The sequence below is a fragment of the Eleginops maclovinus genome, chromosome 3 (genome assembly GCF_036324505.1).
Source record: "Eleginops maclovinus isolate JMC-PN-2008 ecotype Puerto Natales chromosome 3, JC_Emac_rtc_rv5, whole genome shotgun sequence".
In the NCBI taxonomy this organism is placed as follows: domain Eukaryota; kingdom Metazoa; phylum Chordata; class Actinopteri; order Perciformes; family Eleginopidae; genus Eleginops; species Eleginops maclovinus.
The window spans coordinates 22,772,628-22,788,107 of record NC_086351.1 but is presented as its reverse complement, the minus strand read 5'-3'; the positions used below and the strand labels follow the sequence as shown (position 1 = coordinate 22,788,107).

Sequence of the window (15,480 nt, the reverse complement as noted above, 5' to 3'; positions counted from 1 at the left end):
AAGCGTTTCAGTCAGTTACTGTGTGGGTCCTGTGCTGAAGCCTCCAGCATAATAACCCTTACTAAAAATGTGTGTATTCAAGAATACTTCATTTAAACTAAAAGTGTATACTTTTTATGTGCCAATCAATCACATGCTGTCCTTAATTAAGTAATATCCGTATGGCTTATATGGACAAGTATACAGAACATTAGAGTACTAAATCTTTACATCAAAGAATAGTATAATCAGAATCAGAATTCCTTCATTATTCCCATAGCAGGGACATTTACATTTGTTACCGCAAAAGTTGCATAGCAGGTAAAAAAAAAAGAAGCTTGCAATAACACAATAAGCTAATATATTAGTAAATTAAAGAAATGCATAGATTAGTTTTACTAGAAAAATGTAAGTAAGTATGACTAAAAAATGATGAGCAGAAACTTACACACATATGTACTGTAAGGTGTTCAGACATTATAAAAAGGATGATTGATGAAGATGATGGTGATTATTGCACAGTATTTCAAGGAGCTAATTAGTCTTGCCTTATTATAACCCTGGCTTTTAGTTGTGGTTAATGTACTTGACCCCCCTGTCGTGTTCAGGTCAAATCTGACCGATTTACTACTTTCATTCATCATAAATATTGTGTTTTACATTTGATTTCCACAAGGTCTCATGATATCCTCAACAATAGGCATTTGAACATTTGTGATTACCATTTTCATCGAATGTTGAATTGTTCCTCGTCAAAAATGACCGCCATAGGAAATGAACGGGTGATCCATCAGATAGTACAAACCTACAAATCAACCACCATGTTAATTTTGGAAGACATTTTCAGTATCTATTGTTGAGGTATTCATGTCAACCAGTAGTCTGAGACATTGTTCACAGCTTAAAAGGGAGTTAAATAAAATGTTGTGATGATTAATGGTTTTTGTTAGAGCAGTTAAAACAAACCGGTCAAATTTGACCAGGAACACTAAAGTAAAGGGGGAGAAACGAACACGACAGGAGGGTTAATACCTGTTTCACACATATTGGCTTATGTCAGTACTCCTGCATATGTTTTATAAATTCGTATAAACATACATGTTCCAGTTTATAGTAACAAGTCAGCTTTAGGGCTGAATACCTGAGTAATTAGTGCAAAGGTGGAACTGAACTTGATCTTTTACGTATCCTCTGTTAGATAAACACTTGGCTGCTTTTATTCAGTATTCTTAAATAATGGACGTCTTGCCAAAGGTCAAGGCAATGTTTCATCTGTTTCAACAACACATTACTCTTATCACATCAACCTCACCTAACCTCACCGAGCCTTACCTCATTTATGAAAGAAGTAAAGGCTTGCTAGATTTAGGTTTAATTAGATGACATAGATTTAGCGAGTGAAAAAAACACAGCAATGATTAGAAAATGCAACATATGCATGGCTTTGAGGGGCACACTGTACCATCTATTACCAGCACCATATTTTGTAATGTTATGTTTAAACTGGGAGGTCTAAAGAAATGACCAGCTGTCAATGCTGAGCAGCAGCATACAGCTGATGGAGAAGCCATGTCTGCCAGATGCTTGGTTAACGGCATATAAGCAGGCATCTACAAGTAGCCTCCAATACAAGATTCAACAACACTAAATACTTGAAAGTGTGCTACAAAATAAAATGTCTTAGTACATAAAAAGGGATTTTGTTTTCTCCACCAGAATTCCATACCTGCAGATAAAGCTCTGAAACAAGAAGTTAGACTATTGGAAGACACATCTGTAACAAAAACTTTTTTGGGGGTATTTTCACCGTGACCTCAGTGTATTTTACATTCTGACTACAGCTCGGGCTTGCTGTTCCTGTCCAGTGTTCGACCACCCTATGTTTTCCAGAAGCTTCTTTGTGTACTGCACTGGCTCCCTGTTGTAGCTGGTATTCTTTTAAAATTTCTCCACCTACACTCTCCATGTTGATGCTCATCTTAGACTCTTCTCTGTTGTGTGGAATTAACTCCCATTGTAAGGACCCCAGAGCTGCTGCCATCCTAAATGTCATCTTATCAGACAACACCCAGACACCCCATACATCTATCACCTACTGATGTATCCTTTCCTTAGAAAAAAGAAAGATTCCCTGGCTTTTTCATTGGAACAACACAACAACTTGTACGTTTCCCTGGACAGAAAATCAATCAAACGAAAGTGTTGTAAAAGTAAACTTGTGTTTGCATAGGATTATTGGCATATCGAGCATGTGAGCAAAGCAAGCCTTCATTAAATTGCTCTGAAGGCTCATGAGTACTGTAAAATGTAACTGTGGTGCTACATTTCAAAACTGAAGAAAAGGAAAACAATTGAAAACTTGGTCTTAAAAAGCCTCATAATATTTGTATAACATTTTAACAGCTTAGTTTTGGCCCTAGTGAGAATGGTTTTGAATCAATGAACATCAGTTTTTTACAAGTAATGCATGTTCCTTTTACAATACGCAACAATTAAAATATGGTATTTTATTTATATATAATGAAATAATACAAATATAATTTCAAATGATTGGACACAGTGACCATATTAGTTTCAGGCCTTATTAAGCAGAACTCTACTCTCAGCATCATTAAGGGGGGGTTCAGTCCTCTCAGCAGAAGTTTATGCAAGATAAGGCCCTCGCATGGGTTTACACTGATATACGTCCAGACATTCCATTCAATCACTGCACAGTGTATGACACACTGCTGGAAAACAGGCGTTATTTATCAAGATAATACCAGCAGTGAGTATGTGTTCACAAAATAATATTTAGTTTGGCTGTGAGACCACTGCCTTATTATCAGTTTATCTGGTTTTATTGTTCACAGGTTTGGGTTCGAGTAAAATAACACGTTTGTTTTATTCTTTAAACGACTGAAAACATATTGACTTCTCAGCTTGATCACGTATGTTGGTGTATAAACCTGCTTTTCATTACTTGATGCCTGAACAATAGATATTTTTATTATTTAGACCAGATGCCATTTTTTGAAAATAAAATCTCTAAGTTAAAATATTTGTATTTGAAATTTGGAATAAATGTTTTTAATAGTCCGTAGAAAAATTCCAAAATGATTCAGTTCTTCTAGCAACCACTTCCATCCAAGGTTTTGGTAAGGTCTCTCGCGAGACTTTAGCCCTGCTCTGTCACTCTCGCGAGATTTCCCTCAGTGTCATGGCTGCAGTACAGAAGCTTCAGAAGTGTGCGGTGTCTTCGGCGGGGAAACACACCGCCTCGGTTATCTTCCTGCACGGCTCAGGTGCTCAACTCTCTGTTTTACACCTCAGTGACTCTTTGGGATATTATGCTCCGATTGTTCATTTATAAAAAAGCTTTAAACTGCTCTGTGTAGCTGTTGTTGTGTGTCGGACACGGTAGGAGAGCTCAGGGTGAATCATACTGCGACAGTGAACTCAAGTTTAAAAAGATTCGGTAACGTTGGAGTTGATATGGATACAGAGGTTATATACTGCTTGCTTTCAGAACCGACATGCTGACCCACTTCCGGAATCTTCCTTCTGTACCGTCTTAACGGACCAGAAAATACCTACACTGCATACATAATAACAAACAGTGAGCCTAACAAGTTAATACACACAGTGAACACACAATATCAAGGTAACACCTGAATAAAATAAAACATGACACTCAGAGCCACAACTGTTTCCTCGTGCAGCCTTTTTGGATGTGGTTCATTATTGCTCAAAGTTTTAAAATGAAGACATTCCCATCATTTGGAAAACAGTTATTTTTACATTCTCCAACATGACAAGTCATCTACACATGTTAAAGCTAAATTCCCTCCAAACGTTTAACATGCATTTTCAATATCTATTGGGTATTGACAGTGAATAGGGTGGTATTATTGTTATGTCATTCATCCCATTATCCTGCAGTTATTCATTTGATTAAATTATTTTATTTTTATGTAGTAATTCTACTCTTAACAACAAGAAACCTTAAACTATACCTAAACTAAATGATTGTTTACACAAGCAATACATAACTGATATACAATGATCTTTCCTATTTTAATATACTTGAGGTGTTAGCCATGTTCACACATAGCACCTAATCCAAGCTTCAGTCTGTGTGTTTTAATATTAAGTACCCAAAACTCTAATGGAGATGCTTGTCTTCAGCTGCAGTGAATTGCAAAACACATGCTTGTTTAGCACAAGTAAATGCTTTAAAATTAGCCATGATGGATTCCATATGGTCAAGTTAACTGGCGAGCATTTTTTGTTCTATAATTTTGTTTCATTCTAATGTGCAGGCGACACGGGACGGGGGCTCAGAGCCTGGGTCCGAGACGTGACGGAGCCGGATTTGACCTTCAACCACATCAGAATCATTTACCCCACAGCTCCAGCTCGGTACGTCTAGATTAGACTAAATCAATTATCCATGTTTTTTTTCTTTACTTCATCAATTACATTGGATAATGTAAGTTCAAGCGTTTTGTCTTTGAACGGTAATGTGGCTGTTTTTTCAAAAGGTCTTAGTAGTTTGAACATTATTGAGGAAATACAAGTTTTGATTGTCACATTTCTGTATATGTATTATTCTTAATGCATTATTTATATAAATAAGCCTGTAATAAAGATGCTTCCATGTAACATAACACTGACCCTTATTTTGATGCCATCAGGCCGTACACCCCCATGCGAGGGGCTCTGTCTACTGTCTGGTTTGACCGTCACAAGATCTCGAGGGACTGCCCTGAGGACCGAGAGTCCATAGACGACATGTGCAACTCTCTGGGGTTAATCATTCAGGGCGAGGTCAACGCCGGGATCCCCAAACACAGAATTGTCATCGGTATGGATTTGGTTTTTACTTTTCTTCTGCTACAAGTTTAATTTGTATCATTTACCACGACTGAAGCTTTTCAAAACGTTGTGTCACCAGTTTGATGAGTACTCAGAAATGTAGAAATGGTGCTTTTAAGATACAATCCCAAACTTTTTCTTGATGAACAAATTGTGCTCACACACCATGAGCTACTTGTCCTTTAGGACTCAGCACAACAACCAGAATACAATAAATAAACTGGTTACTAAACGCTTTTAACTGTAGGACCTGTCTCTAAAAAGAATGGAATGAAAGAATAACAACAACCTCTTTTTTAATCCAAGATGGCCAATTTATTTATTTTTTCTCTTCTGTTTGTTTATGCAAGTAGTCAGAACAAATTCATACATGATCACGACCTGAACCAGCACCCCTAAAGTTCCCAATCAAGTTGCTACATATTGAGCTACTGCTGCCTTTAATCACCATTATTGTGTTCCCCTTAGAATGGATTGTAATAACTATCTTTGATTTAGCACAATCAATCGTTCATTACCAAATACCTGCCATCCTCCCGATCAGCCTGTACTCTGTGTTCAGTTTTAGTTGTCGAATGTTGATTGCTGCCATGCTAAATAGAGATGGTGAGTATAGCTCTAACCTGCTTATTTTTTAGCATTGTCATTTCGAGTGACAATATCAGGATCAACAACTGATGTGGTTAATTCTGTTCATAGGTAGGGATGGGAACTGTAAGTATTTTATTGATACCAAATCAGATACTGATACTGCTTTTCGATGACAGTATATATCAATGTGTTCTTTTGCCGTAAGAATTGTATAATTCTAGTCCTTGAGCTACTCAGTCAGAAGTAAAGAAAATGACATAAAACCCCCCCAAAAACATCTAAAAAGAACATAGATTCTAGATATTCACTGTATTTTTGAGCCCAGCCCAAAAAACATAATCAATTCATCATTCAACACTTTTTGTTTGTAAAAATTGTATTCCCTTGGTGAAATCGAGATCTCTCTTTACGGATTTACAGATAGTGCTTCCGTTTGTCTTGCAGCTATTTGGTATTTCGGTTCTGACCAATCAGGTACCGGTGCCAATTTAGTACTGCGTTTCTGCATGTCTTAAACACTATACAATGTTAATCAATGAGCTAGAGCATCAGGTGTTGGCAGATGTATTTTTGAACCGCCGACATAGTAAGTCTAGCTAATTCCACCTGCTTCCAGTCTTTATGCTAAGCTAGGCTAACTGACCTGTGCTTGAATACAGAAACACAATAACAACTTACCATCTTAAATAAAAGTGAGCTGCTCTCAGTGAGGGAGTGGGAGACTAACAGAGAGCATCCTCACAGTCTCTGCTGGCTCTCTCACTGGATCCTTTATTTCTCCCACACACACACACACACACACACACACACACACACACACACACACACACACACACACACACACACACACACAGCCTAGCTGTTCCTCACTCCCTCTGTCATGATATAAAATAAAGAATGCACTTCATCAGGTTACCATGTTCTTTCATTTGCTGCCAGCAGAGAATAAAAAGGGTTTCAGGGTGGGGGTTCTCAGGTCGTGAAAAGCTCTTTGCCTCAAATATTCTGCTTATCAAGTTCTTCGTATAAATAACAACGGAGTGAAAGCACCGGTATCAAGTACTAAAAACATTACGGCTGAGGCAAGGTAAGAGTTCCCACAGGAAACTTATGGGAGGCCATCAAGGGTTTAATGTCCGCCAGTGAAGGCTGCACATGAAAGAGGAAACCGCTGAGAGCGTTGGGAAAAGGGTGAACTCCCCCCCCCCCCCCCCCCCCCAGCAGCCCTGGAATATAGAACTGTACAGGAACACTGTGGAGTGGCGGGGTGGGGGGGGGGGGGGTGCATGAAAGAATGGACTCCAGAGAAAAGTGAGTGAAAAAACACATGCTCCTGGGAAGCTGCTGAAATATTATCTTACTAAATCATAACATTTTGTCATGAACTATAAATACTCAGTGGAGTCACTCGGCATGTACCCAGAAAACCCCCGCCCCCCACTCCCACCACCACCCATCCCACGCACTGACAATCGCCACAAGTTTCCATGGAAAAGGTTTTTGAGGAGGTCGGCTGTGTGGAGATTTTTATTGTGGAGAGTGTGGAGGGGGGGCTCTTTACTTCTTAAGTCTATTAACTTCTATATTCAGCAGTGGCGAACCGTGTCTATCACAACTGGACATTCTGTAGACCCCTAACCCTAACCCTGGTTGAAGGATATTCTTCCCAGAGACCCAGAAAATCATCTGATTGGATTTCTTTTCTAACACTAAACCACTCAAATGCGTAGCGCGTGGACCGAGAAAGACAAAGAAATCAACCTAACACTGAAATATTACAGATCAACAACACATACGATTCTCATTTATTTAATTGTATTACATTTTATTTGTATAATTAATTACATTTTTGGAATTCTCTGAATACCTTGAAGGCCCTGGCGGTTCACCACTGTTATTCAGATATGTAAAGAAACAAATGAACAATGAAAGAATTATGATAAAACAAAAATGTACATGTACATATTTTTGGCGGATCATGCGGTTTATTTCAAAAATTCAGATTTCTAACTTTTTTTGGTCTATTTTTTTTAAGTTATAACATTTTAAGTTGATTTTTGAGACAGACCGACCAGAATATTCCTCATCCATGTTCTTCCAGTCTATATTGTTAAAGCAGTGAAGGAACAAAAATCCATAAATATATAAATCTGTAATATTTACATAAAGGGAAGCTCCATTCCACAGTATTGTTAGGTAGCTAGTGGCATGGCTAGGGATCACCGCGTTGGTCCGGACTGACGGCAACAACTATTGGAGTAATCCTCTCTTGATGAACTGTTTTTGGTCACCTGTCTTCCTTTTTTTTATGTTACTGTCAGTTTTGTAAGCGGAGGAACAGGGTGAACAGGATCTCAGTTCACTCCACCACACATTGCCAGCAGCAATCTAAAAAAGTCGCAATATCACTGGCAAAGGCAAAAAATAAATATTGATCTTTTCTCTTTATTAAAAAATAGTTAAATGTTAATTATTTGGTTTCTTAGCCTTATGTTTGAAATCAGACAAAGACATAAACCCATCACCCGGAATAAGACATTTCTTTGACGCCACTGATGACTGAAATGGGAATCCTTTTTAGAATTTGAATTTTCTGTGCTTGAAATCATGCTGTACATTTGGGGTGACCACATGTGCATTTTTATCATTTTTCCCGTGTCCCAAAAATTGAGACGATGTCCTGCATTTGATTGACAGTCGCTCAGAAAGTCGAAACTTTTCTTTTATCCAATGGTGGTCTAGAAAGCAAGACAGGGCTATCATCATTAGCTGTTTGTCAGTGTTGGGGAAACAGGACCCAAGTGCAGTAAATCAAGGGGAAGCAGGTAAGGGTCAAAAACAAAAAGCGAGCTTTATTCAAAAGCTGTTGATGAAAACACGAAGCAAGGGGAACACAGGACATGAAAAACACTTAGCTCCAGACATGAAGGGCGACAGGAACAGGCAGGTAACATGGAAGGGATCAGGGAAGAAATGACGATGACCGAACAACAGACAAAAGGGAAACAGGGACTAAATACACATGGGTACGAGAGACAGCTGGAAGGGGGAGGAGAAACACAGGGGCAACAGGTGAACACAATGACACAATCAGGCACAGGAGGGAAACGCAGACAGGAAGTGAAGCTTAACAAGTGACACGAAGTGGGGAAAACATTTCAAAATAAAAGACAACACAAAGACATGACAGATAGGAAACACGGATCATGACACTGTTTCAGATGTAGAGCAATCAACACAAGATGTACTTATGGGTGTGGCCGGTGGATCGGGTTCCCACAGAGTTTCTGAGACATTTTTGTTTTATTATCTCGCATGGAGATGAATACGATTTGAAGCGACACATGTGAAACTCACAAGAAATGCCAGGCTCATAAAAATGGGGGATAACCAAACAGAGAAGGTAACAGTGGAATAAAAAACCCTTCAAACTAAATAAATATAAAGGGTAGGCTATAGTTTCAATAGAAATGTATTTTTTCAGAGTTAAATGGACACCATATTACATTCTAAACTACTACATTTTTATATCTGCAGTTATTGTGTCATTATGTGGCCCTCTCCCTTAGGTTTTGTTGAATTTCCTTCCGTCTGTTTTTAATTGGCAGCAGCAGCTCATCATTTGAATCACATTGCTTTACTTGAATAGGTGTGGACAAGCAAACACACACGTACACACACACCGGTTAGTTCCCTAATCCATCCCTCAGATCGCTGCATGTCAGTTTGATTTGACTTGTTGGGCGAGACCTGTGAATTCCACCTCTCCGCTCTTCATCTGTTCCTCCCGCTCTGTTTTCACTCTCCCCTCGTTCCTCGACTCTCTGACAGGATGATGGGTACTTGCACACTTTCCCAGATGTGCACAGTGTGCCCAGATGTACCCAGATGTGTGAGATTAAGGACAGACTCATGAAACTGGCTGCATATACTAAGGCAAAAATAAAACTGATGATGTGGAACTGAGGAGTACGATCCATCTAAATGTTTTTCTTAAAGTGAAGGATTCACCACCTCAGACTGCAAGAAGCGCCCTCACTTAGAGCCTGCTACTTGTGTGGAGATGAATATGTTTATGACTTTTTATATCATACTCATATTTACTGTTCCATAAAAAAAACCCCAGAATTATCTTAATGTTCCTGGCTGATGATCTTTTCTCTTTTTGTCCCAAATCAAAGGGGGGTTCTCGATGGGCGGAGCCATGGCGCTCCACCTGGCGTGTCGGTACCACTCTGATATAGCGGGAGTTTTTGCACTTTCTAGCTTCCTCAACAAAGACTCTGCTGCTTATCAGGTACATCTCCAGCCATCAGTTTGTGTAAAATCAAAGGAATGAATTGTAACATGTATAACTCGTGAATTCATAAACTATAGAGTGGTGCAGTGATGACGGATTTTTGTAGGCCGGAAGAGCTCACTCCACAAAAAGTAATGGGATTTCCTCTTTGGATTTCGGCATATTGAAGAAAATAAGCTTTGTGGCAAACAAAGGTTTATGATAATTAACACGTTTTATTCAGCACAAAAAAATCTCTGAATATTAAAACCACTTTGTGATTTATTTGAAAGCGTCACTGCAACAGGCAGAAGTAAAAAGCTAATGTAAGGCTACGAACAAACTGGCTGCAAATCACCACCACTAAGCTAAGGGCGGACATGTCTCGGCGGGATGACCTTTACCAATCTAATGTTGTCACTTAAGAGCTTCAGACATTCACGAGTGGAGTATTTACTGTTATATGTTATGTCGTAGATCTAACCATGAAAATATATTCAGTTTGTGTTAACCAAAGAAAGTAGACAGAAAGTACTTAAAATCTTTGGAATAATGAGCAAATGTTTGGTTCTGTGGAGACGCTTGCATTTCAAATGTATCTCAGCTGCACACAATATTTGTTTGCAATCAATAATCCATCCCAACCATGACCATTAATCATGTAATAATGATTATGGTCATGCACCTTTAAGACTGAGCGTGTTTTAATGAATGAAATTAATAATATTCATAACGCGTATTTCTTCTTACTGTGAAGGCAGTGGAGGAGCACCACCAAGCACAACTCCCCCTCCCTGAGTTGTTCCAGTGCCATGGAACCAAGGATGACCTGGTGCTCCATCAATGGGGGGAGGATACCTCTGTGCTGCTGAAGGAGGCTGGCATGGCCACCACCTTCCACTCCTTCCCAGGCCTGCACCACCAGCTGTCCACGCCCGAGATGGAGCTGCTGAGAGGCTGGATCCTCAAAAGGATTCCCCCCATCACCTCCTCCTGAATCACCCTACCTCTTTTTTTCTCACAGAATTTGTTATTTTGTCAATAAAGGTTTTTTTTTCTTTAAGTTTGCCGTGTTTCTATATAATATATTTAATGTGTAACTCATATAGAGTGACCTAAGGAGTGGTTATTCAACATGAAATTGGGTTTTATGTGGGTATATGAAGAGCAGAGAGTGTATTAAGCATTTCTTCTCAGGTTGCAGGTACTGAATATGGAGGTTGTACCTGCTTACAGTCATTTTCCTGAGTTATTCATTGAAGCTAATAAAAAACAGAACAACTGCCACCTGGGGAGGTTAAGAATATGCCTTGCTATGATTGGTGAGTTTTACATTGAATCACTTGAGCCCTTGGAAAGTTTTGAAAGTAAACTTATTTAAATAGTTGCACATATAACAGGTTATTTCAAGACCTCTTTTATGAAGATCAAGTGAAGACCTTTATGTATCTCCAAAGAACCCTTCTTCTTCAGTTGACTGATAATAAGAAACTAATATGAAAATCTTCTTTATTATGATGCTTGGATGTAAAAGATAGTGATATGCAATCTGAGTGAACATGCTTGAGGCAGTGCACAAGGGCACAAGCATTGCGTCTTGCTGCAATGAAACAGGTATTACTACATCCACATTCCAACATATAAAGTGACGGTCCAAAACTCTAGCGTTTATAGTGCCAATGAGGCCATTTTCATTCAATTGGGATTTTTAGACTTGTGCAACCTTCTGTTTTCCCCATCAGCAAGAAAGCTTTAAGTTACAGTCTCTGTTTATCCCTGTAGTATGTGTGTGATGAGTTCAGGTTTGAAAAAAATGTTCAGGAACCTGATAAAGCAAAATAGAGTGGTGCATTGATGACGTAGTTTAGTAGGCTGACCCAGATGTTAGCATCAACAACATGTCCCTAGACAAAAAGTAGTGGGTTTTCCCATTGGATTTCAGTCCAGAAAATAAACACTGTGGTAAACACACATTTTGGCCAGCAGGATTATGTCCACATAACACCACTTCATGTTTAAAAAACAAAATGCAATCAGCAAAAGTAAAAAGCTAACGCTAGGCTATCAAACCACATCACGGTCGCATAGCTGTGCTTCACCACCACTAAGCTAAGGGCTTTTGTCACTTGTTTGTTAGCAACTGCCATTTTATGCAGTTAGAAGTTCCGTACAATCACAAGGGGGTGTTCACTGTCATATTTTATGACGTAGAACAAACCGTGAAACACTCTTCAGCTTGTTTTAACCACAGAACTTATTTCAGGATTTTGACGGAAAAGACGCAATCTTTGCTAAAGGGAAGTGAAGGCTTTAAAATGCTAACTCATTTCCGGCTTTAAGGACTCATTGCTGAACCCCTCATTTGACTGCTGCTACTTTTTCTTTTGTGCGTGAATACCATCGTTAACTCATTGTTTACAGAACGTGGCCCCCTTAAGTTGTAAACTACAGTAAGCAAACACCTCAGCTGTCAATCACACATGGCCCGCCACTGCTCCTAGTACAAGGATGACTTAAATGCAGAGGACACATTTCACTGTGTGCTCTGCTGTGTGCATGTATGTGACAATAAAGAGGGTTTCATCCTCCTATTCTACTTCTACTTGATTCAGGGAAGTATTTCTGATGTATCTCCAAAGAACCTGTGTTCTTGCTATCAGTAGTTGTAAAAGCAAGGAAGCGTTTAGCTATAGCCTCTGTCTTATCCCTGTAGTATGTGCCTGAATGATGGGTTCAGGTTCTGAGACAGATGATGTGTTCCAGTGTGGGGGAGAATTCTTTCTTCCTTCAAACGGTGGGTAGAAACGGTCGATCCTAGAAAAGAGAATCGCCTGACAAATCATCTGCAAAGTCTTCTAACCCACACATTGAATTGTTCTTTCTCTCTGTTTTTTCACACTCTTCTGTCCGACCTCCTGCAGAGAGGAAGGAAACGTGAGAATCAGCTGCACTATGGTTAGGCAACAATGTTGAGATCATTTGGAGTGTATTGGTGTGGATGGATAGATGGCGAGGTATAAGAGGCAGGATGAGGAGGTGGGCTCAACTGGGGCCCTTGCATGAGGAGGTGGAGGCCGGGGGAAGAGAACGTTGGTGGAGCCAAAGCAAACAGAAGGAGCTCAGAGTTTGGTTCTAGCCTCCGCCGCTGATTACTTCCAGCTACGTGTGAAAGAATGCTACTGTTGAGTCGCCAGCAGCAACCCTCCCACACTACACCCCCCATTGAAGAAGTGGAAACCGCCTCTTCATCCCTCAGCCCCCGCCACTTCACTCCTCGGCCCCTCACTGACTGAGTGGAACCACGGCTGTATCTGTCCGGGCCTTTTGTGATGCAATAATGGGAATGGATGGAGTCAATGTGACAGAAAACATCCTTCATTGTTTTTCATTTACAATTTTATGAGGTACCTCTTGTGTTTGGGTATTAAGTGCCTCAGCTGTAGTTATTGCCCAATGCTTGATTCCTACTTTTCAGGGGCAGGCCCCCCCCCAGCACCAGGGTCCCAATGCCAGTAGTGCGTCCCCTGTTGGTCAGATGATGATGCGCTCTTCTGCCGATGTGTCAGGGGGAAGGAATGCTAATCTGGAAGAGTTGCGGACTGCAAAGTCTGAGATTTTTTTGGCTCCGAGTTTCCACTGTGCGGTACTTTCCATGTGGAGTGGCTCCAGAGTGGCCGTGCTGCAGAAGGAATTCCTGGCCAAGGGAGCCGAAGTGTTGACGGATTCCAGATTGCTCATCTGACCACACCTCCTCAATAAAGATCACAGACTGGCGGTACGATCGCTGTATCAGGTCTTTACTCATTGTGTGGATGATAAGAGCTGATTGGGTAAGGACTGTGAAAATATTAAGGTCTGTAGTGAAGCTTAAGTCAGGTCCTATCATGATTCCTCTGAGTGGTGCAGGGTGTGACACATCCCAAAGCTTCCATATATTTTAGTTTTCATCATACATAAAATGAAATTGGTCTCCATTTAATATTACATTGAAAATAAGCCTTTAAATCCAATTCTAAATAAAAATTGTGTGAAGCGAGAGTTCAGCTCCACCTATCATTATACATTATATTACATACGTTTTTAAAGATAATGATATCTTGCCAGTTATTGTTCTTTCTCTTTTTTATTCTCAGTAAGGAGATGCAGCTGGTTTGAAGATTTGTGATGGCAAGTTATATCAGAGGCAAGTTTGCCATAGCGAACCTCGACCCTATATTTGAATGGTATTGCGGTTGGTAAAAACCATGTTGATTCAGGTGTAAAGTGATCTGGAATGCATTGCAATCAAAATATGATTGGATCCACCAGACCACATTTGGAGTCGACAACATGCCTGTCGAGCCCTACCTAAATAAAAGAAAAGTGCTAACCGAGGTAGCACTATTGGTAGCGACCTTCTGCATTGGCTTTGATTACCTGCATACAATAATGTTAGGCTCGTTTGCAAGGCTACAGAATCTTAGCCTACAAATGCCTCCAACCATCGCATCTGGACTCATCCTCCTTCTGCAGCCAACATAAGCGGAAGTAAAACAAAAATAGTGACAGGAGTGTCCCCTGTGTGGCTCTCGTGTTGCCCACAAACTTTTTTGATGAACCCCCAAGTCTAATGAACTCTTTAAAATATAGCTCAAGTTCTGACTGGCTGACACACATGGAGGCATCTTCATGTAAAGAGCAGAGCACCTTTTTTTGGACACATTAACCCGTAACTGTGTGGACCAATGTGTTTAACTCACACAAACCCACAATAATGTAAAAGCATGGACAGGCACACTATTTCCTGAAAGAAAACACACACAGACTTGTGTCTTGTTTTGTAGTGCTCAGCATAGAGCTGCAGTTACTTGGTTTTAAAATACGCCTTTTGATGTGTGATTCTATAATAAAAGTGGATGTCACTGGACTACAAACTGCACTTCGTTCATACGTACCCCGCTGTCTGTGGCTACCATGGCCAAGCACCATAGAGTCACTAGTGACGTCAGAAATTGAAAAATAAAAACTCTTTGACCACGAGTTGGTTTGGCCTGTCTGCCCTTGGAGGCTACATTTAGATGCTTAACACCAGGGGCCGCAAACAAACATCATTCTTATTTTCTTAATGTGTGCTTGCCACTTTAACCACACGTTTGACTTTAGTCTTTTTGCAGGACAAATATAGGATTTTTGTTTCTGATTCCAATATGTTTACCCAAAATGCAGTTTCTGTGTGAAGTGAACAGTCTCCTCTTTGCTGCCCAACCTCTGTCTGGGAGAGAAGCAGGACTGGTTAATAATAATAATAATAATAATAATAATAATAATAATAATAATAATAATAATAATAATAACAATAATAATAATAACAATAATAATAATAATAATAACAATAATAATAATAATAATAATAATAATAATAATACATTTTATTTATGGGCGCCTTTCAAAGCTCTCAAGGACACCTTACAGAGCATAAATAAAAACAATCAACAAAGAAGGTCAAACAGTAATTGGAGACTACTATTGAAAACAAAGACTTAAAAGCAACAATCAGTTCATAGTAATTATGGCACTGAATAGGCCAGTTTAAAAAGGTGGGTTTTCAGGCAGGATTTGAAGGTTGAGAGTGTGTCTATATTGCAAATTGCTTGTAGGAGAGGGTTCCAGAGACGAGGGGTAGAGTGGCTGAAGGCTCTTGACCCCATGGTGGTCAAGCGGGCAGAAGGTACAGTGAGTTGAAAGGCAGAGGAGGATCGGAGAGCACGAGAGGGGTGTAGGTGTGAAGGAGTTCA

The 15,480-nt window shown here is 39.8% G+C and overlaps 1 protein-coding gene across 1 annotated transcript; it reads left to right on the top strand.

The window, feature by feature from the left end:
• Window positions 1-3,140: 3,140 nt before the first annotated feature.
• lyplal1 (lysophospholipase like 1) lies at window positions 3,141-10,769 on the top strand. The gene is made up of 5 exons (XM_063878693.1): window positions 3,141-3,263; window positions 4,281-4,380; window positions 4,656-4,825; window positions 9,609-9,724; window positions 10,464-10,769. The coding sequence occupies exons 1-5, from the start codon at window positions 3,179-3,181 to the stop codon at window positions 10,701-10,703; spliced, it is 711 nt and encodes a 236-aa protein (XP_063734763.1). The 5' UTR covers window positions 3,141-3,178; the 3' UTR covers window positions 10,704-10,769.
• The last annotated feature ends 4,711 nt before the right edge of the window (window positions 10,770-15,480 follow it).